Source organism: Salmo salar, chromosome ssa06, assembly GCF_905237065.1.
Source record: "Salmo salar chromosome ssa06, Ssal_v3.1, whole genome shotgun sequence".
Classification (NCBI taxonomy): Eukaryota; Metazoa; Chordata; class Actinopteri; order Salmoniformes; family Salmonidae; genus Salmo; species Salmo salar.
Genome location: NC_059447.1, coordinates 30,318,070 through 30,340,232, shown reverse-complemented (window position 1 = coordinate 30,340,232; position 22,163 = coordinate 30,318,070). Strand labels below are relative to the sequence as shown.

The following is a 22,163-nucleotide window of genomic DNA, read 5'->3' as shown; positions in this document are numbered from 1 at the left end:
ACATCCTTATAAGTGAAAAGCTAGAACAAACAATAGACGCAAGAGGCTGAAGAGAAGCCTTCACGTGGAGAGACAGCTTCACAACCTTCACGTGGAGAGAAGCCTTCACAAGCCTTCAGGTGGAGAGAAGCCTTAACAAGCTTTGTATAAATGAAGGCACCAGGAGATTCATATTGGATCAAATAATATGCTGTGGAAATATCAGTGAAAATAACCCACTGGGCACAGACTTCAGTTCAACGTCTAGTTTTGATTTACATTTGTTGTCAACTAATGTGAATTCAACATGAAATCAACAAAACATGCCACCATGTCTTTGGATTTAGGTTAAAAGTTGGGTGAAAAAATGACTACTTTCCCTTACGTTGATGTCTTTTTTCAAATCCAATCAGTTTTCCACGTTTATTCAACATCATCACATTTAAACAAAGATTTTCTTTTAAATGACGGGGAAACATCATTGATTCAACCAGTTTTTGCCCAGTGGGAACACAATAGTTTAAACAAAGCATTTATTGTTACATTTGAAGCAAGGATCATGTGAGATAGGACAAGTTATTTTATTGTGTTATTTTTGTAATTTATTTTTTACTTTATCTTATTTAGTAAATATTTTCTTAATTATATTTTCTTAAAACTGAATTGGTGGTTAAGGGCTTGTAAGTAAGCATTTCACAGTAAGGTCTACACATGTTGCACTTGGCGCATGTGACAAATAACATTTGATTTCATTTCATTTGAAGAGAGAATTCAAACAGTTTGCTGTGAAAGCACAAGGTATTGCCACCAATGATGTGGCTTCAATACGGGGACCCTGTCTTTCTCTTCCAGACTCACATCTGAAGGTTGGAAAAATAATAGAGGCTTTCATCTACATCTAAATTAGACTGTGTCCATCACTGGTTTCCTAAAATACACAGCATCAGCTGGATATGTGTGTTCAACATTCACCTTCTGCTACAATTTCTGTCAAGCCGTTTACGCACACAGTATGATGCATACATTCGATAAATCCAACGTATGCGCCACACAGAATGCACTGCAATGCCTCTGCAACACAATGCTGCAAGGCAAATGCAGCATTCCACTGGAAATTAATGTACTTCTGGTGTACCAAAATACAATAACGCTGTCGGTGTGATCGAGGCGTTACAGTCATACGGGATACCTGCTGTGCAGTGCAGGGTGACCTGGTTTCTGCATCACATCTGGGATCATTGTTTAATAAGACCCGGTGCATTGTAAATACGTAGGGATTATAGATCACTTTAGAAAGCAGAGACATGTCTACGCGTCTGTTATCTCAGATAAATCCCTGTTTGTTCTGGAAAATGACCACATTGGATTATAGGGTGGAGAAATGATGGGTGAAGATGTGAGGATGCTGCTGCTACCCTCTACTGAATTCACCTTCCTACGGCTTACATTCCACAGCCTCACATGCCCCAAGCATCGTGTGTGTGTGTGTGTGTGTGTGTGTGTGTGTGTGTGTGTGTGTGTGTGTGTGTGTGTGTGTGTGTGTGTGTGTGTGTGTGTGTGTACATGGTTAGTTCTGTCAGTGAACAGTCATAAACTCAGCAAAAAAAGAAACGTCCCTTTTTCAGGACCCTGTCTTTCAAAGATAATTCGTAAAAATCCAAATAACTTCACAGATCTTTATTGTAAAGGGTTTAAACACTGTTTCCCATGCTTGTTCAATGAACCATAAACAATTAATGAACATGCACCTGTGGAACGGTCGTTAAGACACTAACAGCTTACAGACGGTAGGCAATTAAGGTCACAGTTATGAAAACATAGGACACTAAAGAGGCCTTTCTACTGACTCTGAAAAACACCAAAAGAAAGATGCCCAGGGTCCCTGCTCATCTGTGTGAACGTGCCTTAGGCATGCTGCAAGGAGGCATGAGGACTACAGATGTGGCCAGGGCAATAAATTGCAATGTCTGTACTGTGAGACGCCTAAGACAGTGCTACAGGGAGACAGGACGGACAGCTGATCGTCCTCTCAGTGGCAGACCACGTGTAACAACACCTGCACAGGATCGGTACATCTGAACATCACATCTGCGGGACAGGTACAGGATTGCAACAACAACTGCCCGAGTTACACCAAGAAACACACAATCCCTCCATCAGTGCTCAGACTGTCCGCAATCGGCTGAGAGAGGCTGGACTGAGGGCTTGTAGGCCTGTTGTAAGGCAGGTCCTCACCAGACATCACCAGCAACAACGTCGTCTATGGGCACAAACCCACCGTCGCTGGACCAGACAGGATTCACGTTTATCATCGAAGGAATGAGTGTTACACTGGAGCGGGATCGATTTGGAGGTGGAGGGTCCGTCATGGTCTGGGGCGGTGTGTCACATCATCATCGGACTGAGCTTGTTGTCATTGCAGGCAATCTTAACGCTGTGCAATACAGGGAAGACATCCTCCTCCCTCATGTGGTACCCTTCCTGCAGGCTCATCCTGACATGACCCTCCAGCATGACAATGCCACCAGCCATACTGCTCATTCTGTGCGTGATTTCCTGCAAGACAGGAATGTCAGTGTTCTGCCATGGCCAGCGACGAGCCCGGATCTCAATCCCATTGAGCACGTCTGGGACCTGTTGGATCGGAGGGTGAGGGCTAGGGTCATTCCCCCCAGAAATATCCGGGAACTTGCAGGTGCCTTGGTGGAAGAGTGGGGTAACATCTCACAGCAAGAACTGGCAAATCTGGTGCAGTCCATGAGGAGGAGATGCACTGCAGTACTTAATGCAGCTGATGGCCACACCAGATACTGACTGTTACTTTTGATTTTGACCCCCCCCCCTTTGTTCAGGGACACATTATTCAATTTCTGTTAGTCACATGTCTGTGGAACTTGTTTAGTTTATGTCTCAGTTGTTGAATCTTGTCATGTTCATACAAATATTTACACGTGTTAAGTTTGCTGAAAATAAACGCAGTTGACAGTGAAAGGACGTTTCTTTTTTTGCTGAGTTAATGTTATACTGTACCACTGCAATACTATTATGACACTCAAATCATGTTAGATGGGTGATAGAGATATTTGTCCACTGTAGGTTTGCTGCTAAGTGGTAAGTGTCATCTGTTAAATTGTTAGTTTCAGGAAATAAAGATGGTAACTCACTCAAACTCTGAAGGGAGATAGATGTAAGTGTGATCAATATATATGTGCTATTTCTTACTTCATAACCAAGTAGAGCTGCTTCTCTGTAGTTAACAGTAAGATATTTTTCTGCAACTGAAATGACAGGTCTTTCTCACAGCTGCTCCAAGGCAATTGGTCTGTTGTGAGGTTAAATCAATACTGTGCTGTAATACTTCTTCCCAATATTTATTTCATGGCTTGTGGTTCTGTTTTAGTTCTTAGTGCTTTGTAAAGGTAAACTTTCCTAAACATGTTCTTAAATAAATAGGTATACTATGAGAAATGACTATAATAGTAGTTGTTAACTGTTTCTATAGAACCCGCTCCTCTTCTCTTTCAACATGCTGAATCTCAATCCAATTCTCTGAATCCAGTCGATTACCTATAGAGATCTTCTTAAATGTATGCAGAGGCTTGTTCACAATAGTATGCTAATGTGGCCCCACATGTGACATTTTTACCTTGTACGCCTCCCCATCCTGCAATCACAGATAAGACTCTTGACCTCTGAGCTGAGTACTAAGAGATTGTTATGTCGTGTTATTTTCAAAAGGTGTATTGCTCTTCAAGGATCTTTGGTCTATACCCAATCATGTAAGCTTAAAACGCCCCCAGAAAATGAATTAGTCACCACTGGTCCACAATAATCTTTCCTTATTATCACACAATATAACTGCCCTCAACATGTCCAATGAATATTTAATACAAAATGTTACATTAATTGGAACTAAAAAGTGTCTGTGACGTACTGTAGTAATAGCAGCTTTTTCAACAAACATTGTCCTTATATCATCAGTGCGGTATCATTACACTAACCGTATTTTCTCTCTCCAAAACCGGTCCAAAGGATAAGGTTACTTTCCAAATCCCCCTAGTACACTAGTAATTGTAGAGTTATAAGGTCTGAGCACTATACTGCTGTCCTGAAAGGCAATATCCTTTTGATTAGAACTAAAGCCCTTAAACCCACTGTCACTTCCAGATAATAATATTTTAAAGGAGATTACTCTTTACTTCTTGAGTATTCAGAGATTAATACAGGATCCCTATCTATGACTAGATTAAAAACTGTAATCTGATTTGCAAAAAACATCATGTTTCTTTATCCTATTTTTATTCTGTACAAATCCTGAATTGTGATGATTCAATCAATATAGTCTATCCTTTATTCTGCAGGTGTTATATTTCTTGAGAACCAAAAAACAACATTATGAAGACCCGGACTAGACTGGGTATCTCTCTACTGAAGACATGACAAGGAGAGGGTGTTTGATATCAATGTAATCTATTATAGAAATGACAATTGTTCAATCAATGAAAAATGTACAAACAAATATAAAAGAGATTATTCACAAATAATTTAAACAAGCAAGTAATACAACAGACAACTTTATAAAGAAGAATTCTTTCTATCAATATAATGTTTCCTTTCTGATGGAAATAGTAAGCTACATTTGAAGTGACTCAAACATGGTTGCTTATTTTGGCCTCTCAATGAACGTGTACTCCTGAATAAATATTTCTCAAAGGCATGGTCAGAGAATGCAAAATAAGGTAGACTGAAAGTAGGCTGATAATCCATATATATATATATACTGTACCAGTCAAAAGTTTGGCCACACCTACTCATTCAAGGGTAACCAGCCTCAGAAATTGCAGCCCAAATAAATTGACAATGATCCAACACACCTCCAGCTTGTGTAAGGGCTATTTGACCAAGAAGGAGAGTGATGGAGTGCTGCATCAGATGACCTGGCCTCCACAATCACCCGATCTCAACCCAATTGAGATGGTTTGGGATGAGTTGGACTGCAGAGTGAAGGAAAAGCTGCCAACAAGTGCTGAGCATATGTGGGAACTCCTTCAAACTGTTGGAAATGCATTCCAGGTGAAGCTGGTTGAGAGAATGCCAAGAGTGTGCAAAGCTGTCATCAAGGCTACCTTGAAGAATCTAAAATTTAAAATATATCTTGATATATATATATACTGTACCAGTCAAAAGTTTGGCCACACCTACTCATTCAAGGGTTTTTCTTTATTTGTATTTTTACATTGTAGATTATTAGTGAAGGTATCAAAACTATGAAATAATACATATGGAATCATGTAGTAACCAAAAAAAGTCTTAAACAAATCAAGATATATTTTAGATTTTAGATTCTTCAAGGTAGCCTTGATGACAGCTTTGCACACTCTTGGCATTCTCTCAACCAGCTTCACCTGGAATGCATTTCCAACAGTTTGAAGGAGTTCCCACATATGCTCAGCACTTGTTGGCAGCTTTTCCTTCACTCTGCAGTCCAACTCATCCCAAACCATCTCAATTGGGTTGAGATCGGGTGATTGTGGAGGCCAGGTCATCTGATGCAGCACTCCATCACTCTCCTTCTTGGTCAAATAGCCCTTACACAAGCTGGAGGTGTGTTGGATCATTGTCCTGTTTAAAAACAAATGATAATCCCACTAAGCGCAAACCAGATGGGATGGCGTATCGCTGCAGAATGCTGTGGTAGCCATGCTGGCTAAGTGTGCCTTGAATTCTAAATAAATTACTGACAGTGTCACCAGAAAAGCACCCCCACACCATCACACCTCCTCCTCCATGCTTCACAGTTGGAACCACACATGCAAAGATCATCCGTACTCTGCGTCGCAAAAAGACACGGCGGTTGGAACAAAAAAAATCTCACATTTGGATTCATCAGACCAAAGGACAGATTTCCACCGGTCTAATGTCCATTGCTCGTGTTTCTAGGCCCAAGCAAGACTCTTCTTATTATTGGTGTCCTTTAGTAGTGGTTTCTTTGCAGCAATTTGACCATGAAGGCCTAATTCATGCAGTCTCCTCTGAACAGTTGATGTTGAGATGTGTCTTTTACTTGAACTCTGTGAAGCATTTATTTGGGCTGCAATTTCTGAGGCTGGTAACTAATGAACTTATCCTCTGCAGCAGAGGTAACTCTGGGTCTTCCTTTCCTGTGGCGGTCCTCATGAGAGCCAGTTTCATCATAGCGCTTGATGGTTTTTGCGACTGTACAACTTTCAAAGTTCTTGTCATTTTCCGGATTAACTGAACTTTATGTCTTAAAGTAATGGTGGACTTCCGTTTCTGTCAGCTGTCATCAAGGCTACCTTGAAGAATCTAAAATCTAAAATATATTTAGATTTGTTTAACACTTTTTTGGTTACTACATGATTCCATGTGTTATTTCATAGTTTTGATTCTCTTCACTATTATTCTACAATGTAGAAAATAGTAAAAATAAAGAAAAACCCTTGAATGAGTTGGTGTGTCCAAACTTTTGACTAGTACTGTATATACTGAATACATTATTTTTAAGTATTTTGTATTTTTACAATTACCATGCTTTCCAATCACTATTCATCGAGGATGCAGCTTATTCAGAATATAATAAGATCCTTATAACCAAGAAGTGGGGTTTCCTCAACATATTTCTTAATATACCAACAAGATATATGGGCCTTAAGGTTTTCTTCCACCAGAAAATCCATGGCAGCCTGAATAGAGGAGAGAATGGTTCAAATGTATTAACAAATAATAATAATAATAATATTGCAATTAAAAAATATGACCAAACATGCAACTATTTTATTGTTACCACAGACATCATGAGTCATGTATGGAAGCCAATTCACACCACATAAAAAAAGTCAATACTATCTAAAATGTAGAGATGGTAAATCATATATATATAAAGGTTAAATGTGTAAATAAATAAAGGTTAAATGTGTAATATATATATATATATATTACACATTTAACCTTTATTTAACTAGGCAAGTCAGTTAAAAACACATTTTTATTTACAATGACGCCTAGGGAACACTGAGTTAACTGCCTTGTTCAGGGGCAGAACAACAGATTTTTACCTTGTCAGCTCGGGGATTTGATCTAGCAAACTTTCGGTTACTGGCCCAACGCTCTAACCACTAGGCTACCTGCCGCGCCATGTTTATTTTTTTGTAGCATTGTGTGGTGATTTCCATCTGTCAACTTGAGCACAAACTGATCAACTGTAGCGTACTGAAAACAACCACAGCTGTAGGTAGCTTAGAGAAGCCTAAGCACTCAGATTCCCTCTGGGCAAGTGAAACAAAGCAATAACGTCATGTATTTATAGCCTAAGCTACGTATTTACAACCTAAATTATATATTAAATATAGGCCCATTTATTTGTGTTAAGAGAAAATATGAATGTGATCAAATTTGATTTATATTTGAACTTTGTGCGGCTAAGCTACCTTTTCAATCCAAAATGATTGACTGCAATTAATCAATCAACACAATAGCGATGGTTTGTTGTGTGATTAACTTTTCAATTACAGATGCAAAGTCCTACATGATGCAACCCTGCATAAAGCAAGCTCAGCACTGTTAGCTCTATTGACCACTCACAGTTGTTGTCTCTGAGTCTGTGTAAAGGACCAGGAGTCCTCCCTAGGGCGAGGACTTAATATCTCAACATTTTATAGGACACATCACTGCACGCTATACTCCTTTGTAAACTGGCCATCTCTGTATACCCGGCGCAAGACCCAATGGATGATGCTTATTTATAAAACCCTCTTATGCCTCACTCCCCCCTATCAGAGATACCTACTGCAACCATCATCCTCCACATACAGCACCTGTTCTGCCAGTCACATTCTGTTAAAGGTCCCCAAAGCACACACATCCCTGGGTCACTCCGCTTTTCAGTTCGCTGCAACTAGCGACTGGAACGAGCTGCAACAAACACTCAAACTGGACAGTTTTATCTCCATCTCTACATTCAAAGACTCAATCATGGACACTTACTGACACTTCGCGTGATGTATTGTTGTCTCTACCTTTTTGCCCTTCGTGCTGTTGTCTGTACCTAACAATGTTTGTACCATGTTTGTGCTGCTACCATGTTGTGCTGCTGCCATGTTGTGTTGTTGTCATGTTGTGCTGCTACCATGTATTGTCATGTTCCTGCCATTTTATGTTGTTGTCTTATGTCTCTCTTTATGTAGTGTTGTGGTGTCTCTTTTGTCGTCATATGTGTTTTGTCCTACATTTAAACAAGTTGGGCCCCATCCCCACAGGAGGCCTTTTGCCTCTTGGTAGGCCGTTATTGTAAATAACAATTAGTTATTAATTGACTTGCCTAGTTAAATTAAGGTTAGAAAAAAACGTATCTCAACATTTGTAGATACTACCTAGAAATGTTTAGATAGTATAATAATTTTCTAAGGTCAAATGCAGACGTTTTTTAAATTCTCAATATCAAATCATTGCTGGGTAACAATTAAGTACCTTACAGTGATTGTTTTCAAAATTGTTTTCAAATAGCAAAGAGCAATTTCTCAAGCAATAATTTTGCTAGGACAGTCTGGGAGTGGTCTGAGTAGGGAGGGAAAAACTGAGTAGTTTGGAACAATATTTAATTGGACTACTAACTAATTTACTGCCTGTTGATGTCACCAGGCAGGCCAAAACTCCATCCCACCAAAACAGAATGACATTTCAAACTGTTCTTACACTAAAAGGGCATTATCATAATTTTCACAATTTCACAGTATTATTCAAACCTGTGTGGAAATATATATAAAACACAGTAAAACACGTTTTTGACTTCGCTGGGCCTTTACATTTTTTTGGGGTGGCGGAAATGGGATTCCATAGTCATGACAGTTTACCTTTGACAGAAGAGCTGCAACACCTTTACCCCTGAAAGACTCGGGTACATAAGTTGACAGTAGATCTACCTCCTTCTTGCTCGTAAATTTGTAGCGCAGCACCGCGCTATCCTGATGTCCTGTGCCAAGAGAGTAAAATGTTATTTATACGTGTAACATATTATATTCCCCGCAGTCATGCGTTCCTAACTAGGAACGTTCCCAAGTGGGCCATGCATGAACTCCGGCCTCGAGTTACTATAACCCCTTGGTTGTAAATGGCAATCCCTGCTCTGTTTCACGCTCACCTTCGCCGTCCATGGTGATAGAAAAGCAGAGGTTGTGTCGGTCATGTTTTACTCTCAAGTCGCTGTTAGGACTCAATACACTAAAGGCAGACATATGAGTATTCAAGACCTTTACAGAATGAGGTGTGCTGTTCAATGCATAGACGCGAAAAAGCAATTTTCGTAAAGCCATGTCGATATTCTTGCTCGAGTCAGTTCTCGCTCGTGGCTGTGCGCCGTCTTTCCCAATGCAATTCCATTGATGCCCACTAGCCGGCGTAAAATAGTTCTTCATGACTATAATGAGTTGAGATTGTAATTAAATTACCATCCACCTCTGTCACAAAATACAATTATGAGTCTTCAATTCCATCTGTAGGCTACAAAGTGGTCTCTTTACCAATGTTACATATATTATGAAAGGTAAAGACAAGGAGACAGAGGTCAAAACAAGGTTTATTTCTAGGCTCAGTATGCCTAATATACGGTTCCCAATAACACAAATAACAGTTTCCCTAATTTCTGCTATATGACAGTTCTACTGAAGCAAGTTGTGTACCTTATGAGATACCCAAGTTATTTTATTTTCCAAGTAAACATTTTTCTAACATCTTTTTCAGTCACCTGTGTCCATTCAGCATTGAAAACATTCTAACATTTCAATAATCGTTTTGTCTTCTTCTCTTTTCATTCCGTTCTCAGCTGGTCCTCCATATTTGACAGTAATAAGTGCTGGCCAAACACGTCATCTTATCCCCAGTTCTATGTGGTGTGTATCCAGAATCCAGTGCCAATCCAATGCTATGTTGACTACAGCTCCTCTGAGTCTGCTAAAGCTGCAATATTATTCACTCCTGCAGCATTATTCACTCCTGCAGCCATCACAGCGAAAAATACATTTGGGAAAAGGGATCTGGCATAGATGGCCATCTTGGGGAGGGAGTGAGCCATGACCACCTCTCTCTTCTTGCTGTTCAGAATCTTCAGGATCTCATTGGCAGCCTCTACTGGTGTGATGCCCATAACCTTCTGTTTGGAGAAGACTGGGAGGGGGGGCAGGATAAGGTTGGTTAGAGTAGTCAGACCAACACAACACACAGTTTTAAGATCATCAACTGAGACAGCAGCTTACTTGACCAGATGGACTTCTTGGTCTTTTCCCCAGGTGGAGGAGAGATGATGAAGGTGTGGTTGACAGTGCTGACAGAGATGCCATACTCCTGGACCTCAGCCCGCAGACAGTCAAAGAAGGCTTGGACCGCATGCTTAGAGGCAGCATCTGAAACCCAGCAGAAGCCAAATTCAGACCCTGATCTCCCGCTCATACTATTGTTTCATTATTGAGGGAACTCATACTGTACATCTGAATACCTGTTAATTCAAACTTCATCAAACTACATTCAGAAGTAGGCCTACTGTCGGTATGAAAATGACTGAACTCACAAGTGGCACGGAAAGGCATAGCCAGCTTGCCCTGGATGCTGTTGACCAGAATCACATGGCCAGTCCTCCTCGACATCATGGATGGCAGAAAACCTGCGGAAGGGACCAATGTAACACAACTCACAAACTCAAATTCCTTTTAACTGAGTTCAATTATGCTCTGTTGTGATATAGTACCCTTAGCCAATGTGATAGGGCCAAAGTAGTTATTGTCCATAACTAGCTTGTCCATCTTCAGTGATGTGCTCTGTACTGGGGCCTTGACTTTAAGGCTGCTGTTGAGAATGAGCACATCCACACAGCCATAACACTCCAGCGTCTCTGCGATCACATCTGGCATGCTGTTCATGTCACCGAAATCCACCAGCACAAGCTTAGGAGGGAAGGTCTAGGAAAGGGAAAGAGGATTTCACAATGATGCAGGACCAAATTCTCGTAATATATGGTTATTAATCTTTAAGATATTCATGATCCCTTTACAATTTATGCATATTGATATAAATGCTAATAAAACTAAACTTTGTATCAGGCATATAAATACCATATAATTGCTCTGTTGGGTTTAAGAGTTATGACATACTTACTAATTTAGGGTCTGCAGCGCTAGTCAGGTTATCAGCAAAACCTTCAAGTTTTTCCCAAGTTTTTCCGCAAAGGATGACTCTAGCTCCTCCCTCGTGAAACATCTTTGCACATTCTGCAAAGGTTTGGATTAATACATTTACAGACAGAATACTGTTTTAGTAACAATGGAATAACAGTTTTCTACGTGCACTTCATATCTGAGCTTTTTTCCCCAAATCAAAACAAAGGATTTACCATTTCCCAGTCCTGTTAAGGCATCTGTTATCACGACCACCTTGTTGCGTACCGTTGCTGTGGACAAGAATTTGAGCACCAGACTGTGCAGGAAAATAACCGCTGCTGTTACCACCACCACAACAGGCACCAGCAGAATAGCAGCTGGGTCCATACTCTGGAAAAGACCAATGGGAATATCATTTTCAGTAGCATATAGTGCCATGTTTTAGTGTTCAGTGAGAAAACTTGATAATTTTGAATTAAAAATACAGGCAATAAATGTATTGTTCGGAAGTATGCAGTGCATTCTTATAGAAATACACGTTGGTCTACAGGCCATTATATGATGTGATGAAAGCATGTTCAAGATGAATCAATAATCAATGGATTGACTAATGGATGAGGAGTGATTACATAGAATAAGAATTCAATTCAAATTCTATGGGTGATTACATAATCAAAGTGAAAATATTGAACATTCTCAAAAATGTATTTCATACCAACAGATATTCCAGGTCCATGATTTTGGTATCCAAAAGACCCTGTTAAAGACAACCGTTAAAGGTCCAATGCAGATGTTTCGATTTCAATATCAAATCATTTCTGGGCAACAATTAGTACCTTACTGTCATTGTTTTCAATTAAAATGGTCAAAAAGAAGAAAAAAATGCTTTTTAGAAAAGAGCAATTTCTCAAATAAGAATTTAGCTAGGACTGTCTGGGAGTGGTCAGAGTTGGAGGGGAAAACTGAAAACTAGCTGTTATTGGCTGAGAGTGTTGGAGCTCTCTTTCTTATTGGTCTATTAGCTAATTTACCAACTGGTGATGTCACCAGGCAGGCCACAACTCCATCCCACCAAAACAGGCTGATATTTCAGGTGATCTTTTCAAACAGCTCTTACACTAAAAGGGCGTTATCATCATGTTCACAATTTCACAGTATTATTCAAACCTCATAGTGTGGAAATATATATAAAACACAGAGAAATCACATTTTTGAATGCACTGGGCCTTTAAGCCTTTAGTTACTCTTATAACTCTGAAATGGAAACAGAAGAGACAGATATTGACCATGTACTGTAGTGACAGAGCAAGTAAAAAGATAAGAGCTTATGATCACTCTAATAAATGCTGTCTGGTTGTTTCATCAGAAGGAGCTAAACATACTCCTTGATACATGACCTCAAATTATCACAAAGGGCAAAGTGAAACCCATCTTCAGTTAGGACAGCGTCAATGTGAAGCATACCGAATATGTCAGACAGTCAAGGTGACTCAACATTTCATAGTTCATTCATACAGTATAAGATACAGTCACTTTACAGTAACTTTCTCTCCTCAGATTACTACATCTTTGCAATAACCACATACGACAATCCCAGTTTGTCCCATTACAGTTTAAGTGTGATTGGTCCACAGTTTTTGTTCTACTGGGTGTTGTAATAGCGCTTAAGCCACAGTTTACCATGTACTGTACAGTGTGTGTCTGTCCAAAGGGAGGCTCCAAATATACCCTGACCTAGAAATACTATAGCAACGTTATTTTCAAAAGCTGTACGGTAACATCAGCACAACTGCAAGATAAACTTAATAGATCCAAGAATAACATGAATGTAACAAATGCAATAAAGACACAATGTGAAAAAAACTAAAGACCTTAATCATAGATGTTATCCTGCCATCCTTACACAACTACAATGAAATCAGAACAAGTTTCCCTGTGTCTCAACACAAAACGTGCAAATACTGTCCTGGCCGGGTGTCATTGGCTGACTGTCTCCATTTCACACCTATAGTATGGTTTGATATCATTCACACAACTGCCACTTACGGTTTGGGTTGGCTAGACCTCTGGTGGAAAAATGTCTGCTAGTATTCCTGGTTAGGTCTTCTCATTTGGGGCAATGTTCCCAGCCCCAGCCCATTCAGAGTGTAGCTCTAACCAGCAGTCCCCATCCCCCCAGCAATACTTTGGGATTTGAGCTCTTTTAATAGCGCACAGCTGAGTCAGTCATTTTCCATGCATGTTGTATACATGTTATGTTTAGCATGGCAAGGCAGCTCACACCTCCAGGAGGCAGAGGTCGTGGGGGAGATGGTGTCCCATTGCTAAGGCCCTGCTCTATTTACCTCTGTTTTCATTTAGTGCACCACAAAGCAAGGATATGGCATAGAAAACAAACTGAATCACACACACTCACACAGACGTACCAGTGAGCATGCATAGCCTACACACACAGACAGAAAGACAGACACATACACACAAAGGGCCGGCTTACCGAACGGGTACGCAGGGCACGTGCCATGGGGCCCCGACCTCCAGGGGACTCCAACCCTCCCCTCCCCCAAACGAAAAGTTAATATTATTTTTTTATTTTGGGGCGTTGAGAGCAGCCTGGAGGTCGGACCCTCCAGATGGCATATTATGAACACATCAGTTGAGGGCCCTCCAGATAGCAAATGAACATGTCATTAGCCATGGCAAAATATATAGAATAGGTTAAAAAAAAATGCTTTAAAACTGCAAGATTTTCTCTAAGTCTCATTGCACATCGGCCCCAGATGTGCAGTCCAGCCCTGCACACACACACACACACACACACACAGTTTTATCAGCTTCACAGCTTCTTTGAGCTGTTTTATTCCATGCCAAATGTTGACCCAATGTCTCCATCTCCAACATGTATCAAATAAACCTTAGAAGTGTTGTAGAGAAAACATGTTGCTATCTTCTCATCTTTTTACTAATTAATCCTCACGTGGCATTCAGTTTCTCATATTGATTACGATTACAGGATTGACTAAAACTCTACAAAGTGCGATTGCTCTACGTACAAAGTGTGATTGCTCTTGAACGTTCCCCTTGCGCGTCGTTTCTATGATATTCCCTGATCTGCACACTCTTGGAATGTTTGGTTACTCTCTCATCTGGGTTGCTGCTGTGTAGCTATGTTCTATCACTCTGTGGAATGGGTAGCGCAAGCAGTTTGCCTGGTCGACTGGAAAAATCCATGGAGCCGTCTACTACAGTACTGTCCAATTACAGCTAGCTGGACTCTGGACAGCCAAGTCTGATCCGTCAAGGCAGTCAGGCAGATACAGAATATCATCGGTTTAAAATATTGCATTAATCATGGCTGATTTTGAGGAATTCGAAAAACAGCTGAGCGAGAACCGACAGGGTGATTTCCCATTTTATTTCAGCCTTCGATTTTGGATGTGTTGCAATGGTTCTAGCGATCTAGAAGCTTTTAGATAGCTAACTAACATTAGCTAGCTAACTAGCATGCATTGTTGTGGTTTTGTGGCTAGTTGTCAAGTTAACTAGATAGCTTTGCTAGAAGAGCTAGTCCTGCTATATTCAGATGTAGCTTATTTGACTAGCTAGCTAATTTAACCATTGGCCACTTAATTTATTGATTAGCAAACATGGCATGGCTATAGTTCGAGTGAATTAGCTTATCTAACGTTACCTAGCTAAATTGATAGTTAGTTAACTAGCTAACTATAGCTGCACCAGATATCTAGATGCACTCACTGATCCATTGCACTAGCCAGTTAGAGTTAGCTAGCTAGTTACCAAGATAATCAAGCTAGCTATCCCAGACTGACTGATCAATTTCGTTTGCTTGGTCAGCTTGCTGGTAGGTTAGCTATATCTTGGTCCATAATAAGCATACCACTGGAATGTTATGAACTAATTTCTGTGAAATCTATTCACATAGCTGGAAGCAGCTTCTGTGTATTTTACCCCGATCAAGTTAAGTTTATTCAAGAGTTCATACTAGCTTATTACAACCTCTCTCTGCATGTTAGCTATGTCAGGTGTATTATAGTGACCCATTGTGCTTAATGATGCTGAAACATGATTGTATATAGCTACCAAAAGCTTGGCTTATGTTCCATCCTTTCTCTTCCCACCTACATAGAGAGAGAGAAGGAGAGACGCAAGAAGAGGAGCGGCAGTGGGTCTCAGAGCCGCAGTGAGAAACATCGCAGCTGGAGCAAAGACCGGGGAAACCGGAGCCGAGAGAAGCGAAGCCGCAGTAGAGACAGGAAGAGCCGGGAGCAGAGGAGCACCTCGCGGGATCACAAGAAGCACAGGTGAGTATTTAGCCCCTGGTACAGTACCGAGCCACTCACTGACAGAAAGCAGCATGTCAGGTATACTAAGGTATTGCCTTTTCAGTGTTACCTTTGCCAACAATGAGCCAACATGTATTCTGTTTACTCAGCTATTCTCCACGAAGAACAAGGAGGAAAAGGACCTGCAGATACTGGGATGTGCCTCCCCCTGGCTTTGAACACATCACACCATTGCAGTACAAAGCTTTGCAAGGTATCTGTCAGCTTCTCTTTGCCTGTTAAGTGGCTAATATCCCACTGTAATGTTCCCCTGTTTTATTTATTTCCTGTTAAGTTCATACATATAAGAATGAATTGTCAATAACAGTGCCAGTTACCAAGGTTGTGTGAAGTTTCTCTTACTCTCCACTTTTCCCTTCAGCGGCTGGGCAGATACCCACAATAGCCCTGCTGGCATCATCTGCCACGAGTGGGTTGGCAGTAACACCCACCCAAGTGCCCATAGTTGGCAGTCAGATGACTAGGCAGGCTCGACGTCTCTATGTTGGCAATATTCCCTTTGGTGTGACAGAGGTAAACTTCCCAGTGGACATACATTGTCTTGCACATTGAAGTGACAACATCATATTTCAAGGTATTTTTGCAGTTACTGTATAGGTTTCAGCTGTTCTTTTTTCCTTTATTTATTTCTGTTTTTAGGAGTCCATGGCAGAGTTCTTCAATGCCCAAATGAGGCTTGCAGGCCTATCGCAAGCCCCTAGCATCCCTGTGCTTGCTGTGCAGATAAATCAGGATAAAAACTTTGCATTCCTAGAGGTAGGTTGCCTTGTGTCCTCTCTCTTCTGTATATGTTGGTGTGTAACATTAGTTGCCTTGCATAACTTACTTAAACTGTCTAACTCCCTGTTTGGCATCTTCCTCTCCAGTTTCGGTCTGTCGATGAGACCACACAGGCCATGGCTTTCGATGGAATCATTTTCCAAGGTCAGTCGTTGAAGATAAGACGACCACATGACTACCGGCCTCTACCTGGCATTTCAGAGCAACCTGCTTTTCATGTCCCAGGTTTGTACAGTGGCAACACGCTTTCTTAGTTATGTAGTTCACATTCATAGCACCAGTAGATATCAGCTACAGTACAGGTATATTGCAGTTGAATGTGTTTATTGTTGTTTTTGTCTCTGTAGGCGTCGTGTCCACAGTGGTACCAGACTCCCCACATAAACTGTTTATTGGAGGCCTACCCAACTATCTCAATGATGATCAGGTACTTCACTCAAACAGTCATTTCACATTGACAACACAAGCATACCTTACCCTTCTCATTTGTATTACTTTGTTGAACTGGTCACTGAAGTGACAGACTTACAGTGTTCTGGTTGGGTGGGGGAGAAGTGACCTTTGTCCTTTACACTTACAACCATGTTGAGACCACAGGAAGTTGGTGGCACCGTAATTGGGGAGATCAGGCTTGTGGTAATGACTGGAGCGGAATCAGTGGAATGGTATCCAGATGTTTGATGCCATTCCATTTGCTCCTTTCCGGCCATTATTATGAGCCGTCCTCCCCTCAGCAGCCTCCACTGGTTGAGATACTGTGAGCTAAATAGAGCTTATAGGCACACGTGAATAAAACACACTAGGGAGTAACAATGGGAATAACATTTGGCCTAAAGTAGACCGTATGAATTTAACTGTAGCTGACGCTCTTTCCCTGGCCCTGAGTGCATGGCAGGCGTCTAGTAGTGTAGAGCTGCTTATAAGAACTAACACATTCAGCACTGACATCATTTGCTTCAGTCACACCCTGCAGGTGTAAGAGTGCACCCTACCCAAAGGAGAAGTTGCTGTTTGAAAAACATTGAATAATTGACCTTCAATTGAATTACAATTTTCTTAAAATTCATATTTTTTCAGGTTCTGTTTTCATTGTGTCTACAATTTGGCCAGTGTTGTATGGAAATCAAAATATGAATGTTGTATTTATGTCTGATATTTGTGAAGATGCCAGTAACTCCTCCTTTTATGCAGTTTGTTGTTACACTTCTGTTAGCAATCATGAGATTACATTTCATTAGCATTATTCATTAGCATTAGTTAATGTGAACACATTATTTTTCACTCCATGAATCGCTCTAATGTGTTTGAATAAAAACTCAGCTAGTGATTTCATGACTGAACTAAATTGTGAATGAATATTTACATATATTATTTATGCATAATCATCAACCCAGTTTCAATCTCGTTCACTTGATTTCAGAGATAACAATAGCATCTCTATCAGATAAGTAGTTTATAGTCACTAATGGTCCCATGAAAACATACTTTTGAATGGGATAAATGCGTGACCACCTGCTAGCAGGAGCTATAAGTATATGAATGGGGTGGGTTAATAGGCTTGATTATCAGTACTCCAATGAGTGAAAATTGTAACTGTTCAGCTGTATGCTAATTTCTCATTTTAACCATGCTTATTTGACAAAGGTAAGCAAAGTCCAGTTCATAAGATGCAGCGAGGTAACATGTCCTAGATATCACAAAAGGCTTGAGTAAAATTCCTGGTTAAGTCAAATGATTGCCAACAACCGTATTCCATGATTCCTCACACCAAACATATTAAGCCCTGACTGCTACATCTTCACTCCAAGTTCCAGAGAGATTGGGAAACGGCAGAGTTCTGCAATGTTGTTGTGCACTAAATGAATTGGATTCTAACTTTCCATTCCTCCTGATTTCTTTCTAAACAGTACCCTGATTGTACCCTGGTGTTTATTTTCTTATTCTTTTTTACTCTTGCAGTCACTGCTACTGCTTTGATACTCACAGCTCTTTCATTTTTGTTCCCCCACTTTGTCCCCAGCTAGGGGCCTGTAAGATCGTTAAGTCTGCGCTCATAATTTGTTCAGTAGTACTGATCTACTGCTGCCATGCCAACATGTAACACAAGGCAAGTAAGACATTCCGTTCCTCCCACGGATACACTCCTAGCCAGCAGGTTCCCTTCCTGGCTACTCTTTCTCTCTCTCCCATCACTCTTTTGAAACGCGTTAAGGACTAAATTAGTTAGGGGTGGGATAAAATAAACAGATACCCGATAAATGTTAGGTTTTGGGGTGGTTCTCAGCCTTAAAAATAAAGTTAAGACTGTGTTAACATGATGTACTGTCATGAAACAAGTGCATTTTGTAGATGAAGTGATAGCCAATCAGTTTACTTTGATGATGGGTTCATCATTTTCATAGCTCAGGTGAAGTAGTAAACAAATACAAGTATTGGATTTTATAGTCAGTGCCCAATTTTCAGCACAACGTGTGTTATTACTGTTTAATAACTTTATATTATTGTTAAGTAAATGAATGTCTGGTAAAATATGAATAAAATGAAATACATTACACAAAGTTTGTTAATCCAGTTCTGTCTATCTGTACCTGTTAATGTTTTGTCATACAGAAAATCAGTCATTCAGGGCTCTTTCAAAAATCTCATATATAGTTTCCCTGGATTATTGTGGATTTAGTATATGTCATACTTAAATAGAGTTCGTCTGTAAAACATGAGCCGTTGTATGCATATACAAATTATTAACAAATTATTAACAAACAATTGATTTGCTTCGTAATTAAGCAATCTTAATCTCATCACACTGAAACTGATAAACGTTCTACAATTAGAATTTTTTTTTTTAATACAAGATACAAATATTTAGTTTTCTTTGACCATGTCATTTATTGCACTTCTCCAGGCCATTCACCTTGGTATGATTTCTCTCCTCATGACTATGAAATGGAGGCTTAGAATTCATTCAGTAGAATATGTGGTGGATTCATATTACCCTGCTTATGCCTCTGCTTGTCTTCATCTCTTATGCAGGTGAAGGAGCTCTTGACATCATTCGGACCACTCAAAGCTTTCAACCTAGTCAAGGACAGTGCCACGTCACTATCCAAAGGTTATGCCTTTTGTGAATATGTTGACATCAGTGCTACTGATCAGGTACGGATGAGCAAATACTATGCTTTCTCATGGTTATGGTTTATCATTTTTTGGTGTCAAATCAATCTTGTTTTTAAGGTTCTATTCCATATTTTAAAAGTTTCTGTGTATGTTTGTCAGGCGGTGGCTGGGCTCAATGGCATGCAACTGGGTGACAAAAAGCTCATCGTCCAGAGAGCAAGTGTGGGGGCCAAAAACGCCAATCCGGTGAGCGCAGTTCCCTTGTGCATTTTGAATTGCAAGAAACAAATGTGAGTACCAGCAGTCTAAATGTGTCGTCTGTCTGACCTGTTTTCCTTCCTCCCACCTAGACTGCCATCATCGAGACCCCGGTGACACTGCAGGTGCCTGGGCTGCAGGGACTTCAGAACTCTGGGCTGCCCACGGAGGTGCTGTGCCTGCTCAACATGGTGATGCCTGAGGAGCTGGTGGATGACGAGGACTACGAGGAGATCCTGGAGGACATCAGTGAGGAGTGCTGCAAGTACGGCAGCGTGCGCTCCATCGAGATTCCCCGGCCTGTCGATGGAGTGGAGGTCCCTGGCTGTGGCAAGGTAAAAGGCTAAACTGAGGTTATTCAATACAGAATGAGACTCTGCTCTTCACAGTTGTTAAACATAAGTAATTGGTCTGAACAAAATAACAAACTGTAATACACCACATGAAGTATGAATTGTTGTTGAAGTAACGTATGTATTTGCTATTTGGATCCTGATGAGGTTGATGGTTCTTTTTGTTTCAGATCTTTGTGGAGTACGTTTCTGCTGTAGACTGTCAGAAAGCCATGCAGGCCCTCACTGGCCGCAAGTTTGCCAACAGAGTGGTGGTCACCAAATACTATGATCCAGACATGTATCACAGACAGGAGTTCTCAGGGTAGAGGGGAAACAGGAGGCAATACATGGAATTATCTGGGACCTCCTCTCTCCTGCTTCCTCAAACCTGGTTTCAGCTCTTCAGTATCGTGTGTTCTCTTTCCAGTATTCACAGCTAGTACGTTGTAACCCTATCCTCATTTACTACAGTAGTACAGATTTTTGGGAAAAAAATACTAGATTTTTACATGCGTCTTTTAGATACTCTAACTGATATATTACACCAACAAAAAATATGTGTGCAGTGAATGAATTTAGTCTGAAATGTATACAAATAAATAAAACCATGCTATTTGTGTAGAATTCCCTTTGCAGAAGTAGTATGAATGTCATGTGTACTTAGATCTAAAACCAGACTACTGTAACATAGCCAGTGTTGCTGTCTTTCTTAACTCTGGAGTCAATGAGATGATACAAAAGTGAAATGATTAGATTTCTATTCTGAGCACAAGCTGTTTTCTTATTTTGTCTCTTAACTTAAAGAATTGTTAAGTCGAGATGTACCTATATTTGATAGCTATCATACTTTCACTGTGTGATTCTGAGAAGTAACTAACAGTGAAGTCTTATTGTATACCCCCAGAGTCAGATGGACTTGTGAATACCATGTTTATGTCTCTGCATCCAGTATGAAGGAAGTTAGAGGTAGTTTCACGGGCCAAGTACCATAGACTTCCAGTCATTGCGCTAACGCTAGTTAGCAACTTCCTTCAAACTGCACGTAGAGACATAAAAATGGTTTCCACAGGTTCATCTCACTAGGGAAGTAGAAAACATTTCCAAAATCCTGAAGTTTTTAAAACTCAAACACCTAAAACTTGTGTTAGAAAAACACTCTCAACACTAATAATGACAAATGGTGAACAAAACAATTGTTTCAACAAAGTCATGATTTGGGCATTTTCACTGTTGTTTAAACTCATAACCTTGAAATGTGCAGATTGTTTTGTGTTCGTGCTCTGGATTAAGAATTTGTGTCATTTAGATTGTAGCAAAAAATTACAAGGTTACAAAAATACCATACTGGCAATAGAAATGGACATTATGCATAGTTTTTTGAATAAGAAATATTTGGTTATCCTACAGGAAAATACGAGATTTTAGAAGATGTGCTTTTAATTTATGTAAATAATGTATGTAGCTAATGTATATCCTGTGTTTTTGTTATCTGATGCTTTCGCAATTGTATGGAAGAAAATTGGTTTATTTATTTTTACCCAAAGGTTTTTTAAGCTTCATGAAAATTGCAGACGTGAGTTGATCCAACATTGTGTCGTATGACAGTAATTCATACCATTCATCATTACAGTGAGACGACCTTTGAGTGTTTTATTATGTACTGTATATCACATACGATTACAACAAAAACAGTATGCTTCATTATGGGTACATTGGAAATCAGCTTTCAACTAAATAAATGCAGTTCATTGATTCAAAATAATTATAAATACTGTTTTTGTAAATGTGGTTTTGAATGTGCCAAAACAGAAAGCATTTTTATGTACACATCTAACCTGCCACTGCCATGCCTTGAATAAATGCCTGCATCCTCTGTCAGTCTATAATATCATTATTGTTGCTTTGAAATAAGGCTGATGTCAATTTCAGGACAGGGGCATCTTGTGAGATCAGATCAGGTGAGGAAATGTGAATATACTGTGAACTCACACCAGACTGATTACCAGTTCAGCTATTGGTCAGTAGAAGGCAGCAAAGTTGAGCTTTATCAGGCTGGTCTCATAGACTAGACATAACATAGTAAACGAAAATCCAGGACACTCAAATTAGTATAATATGTTAATAAGACATAAGAAAAAAGGTTACTTCAGGCAAAAACGAAAGGAGGGTAT

General features: G+C 40.1%; 3 protein-coding genes across 4 annotated transcripts; 1 reads left to right on the top strand and 2 right to left on the bottom strand.

Annotated features, from left to right (window-relative positions):
• Positions 1-6,520: 6,520 nt before the first annotated feature.
• Positions 6,521-9,368, bottom strand: LOC106601455 (protein NATD1). Its single transcript, XM_014193673.2, has 3 exons — positions 9,137-9,368; positions 8,850-8,968; positions 6,521-6,683 (listed from the first exon to the last, which is right to left on the bottom strand). The coding sequence occupies exons 1-3, from the start codon at positions 9,306-9,308 to the stop codon at positions 6,567-6,569; spliced, it is 408 nt and encodes a 135-aa protein (XP_014049148.1). The 5' UTR covers positions 9,309-9,368; the 3' UTR covers positions 6,521-6,566.
• A 191-nt stretch (positions 9,369-9,559) lies between these two features.
• On the bottom strand, positions 9,560-13,334 carry LOC106601452 (dehydrogenase/reductase SDR family member 7C-B). Of its 2 annotated transcripts, XM_014193669.2 has the most exons (8): positions 13,191-13,334; positions 11,860-11,901; positions 11,378-11,534; positions 11,143-11,255; positions 10,736-10,946; positions 10,559-10,651; positions 10,248-10,394; positions 9,560-10,158 (listed from the first exon to the last, which is right to left on the bottom strand). In XM_014193669.2, the coding sequence occupies exons 2-8, from the start codon at positions 11,878-11,880 to the stop codon at positions 9,926-9,928; spliced, it is 975 nt and encodes a 324-aa protein (XP_014049144.1). In that variant the 5' UTR covers positions 11,881-11,901; positions 13,191-13,334; the 3' UTR covers positions 9,560-9,925. The 2 variants fall into 2 exon arrangements, with proteins under 2 accessions (XP_014049144.1, XP_014049145.1); XM_014193670.2 differs by lacking the exon at positions 11,860-11,901 and having other exon boundaries at positions 13,191-13,331.
• Positions 13,335-14,233: 899 nt separating this feature from the next.
• Positions 14,234-21,865, top strand: LOC106601453 (splicing factor U2AF 65 kDa subunit). Its single transcript, XM_014193671.2, has 11 exons — positions 14,234-14,541; positions 15,289-15,463; positions 15,595-15,698; positions 15,867-16,018; positions 16,145-16,261; positions 16,372-16,510; positions 16,633-16,712; positions 19,316-19,438; positions 19,559-19,645; positions 19,750-19,992; positions 20,181-21,865. Exons 1-11 carry the CDS (start codon positions 14,493-14,495, stop codon positions 20,316-20,318), a joined length of 1,407 nt encoding a protein of 468 aa, XP_014049146.2. The 5' UTR covers positions 14,234-14,492; the 3' UTR covers positions 20,319-21,865.
• The last annotated feature ends 298 nt before the right edge of the window (positions 21,866-22,163 follow it).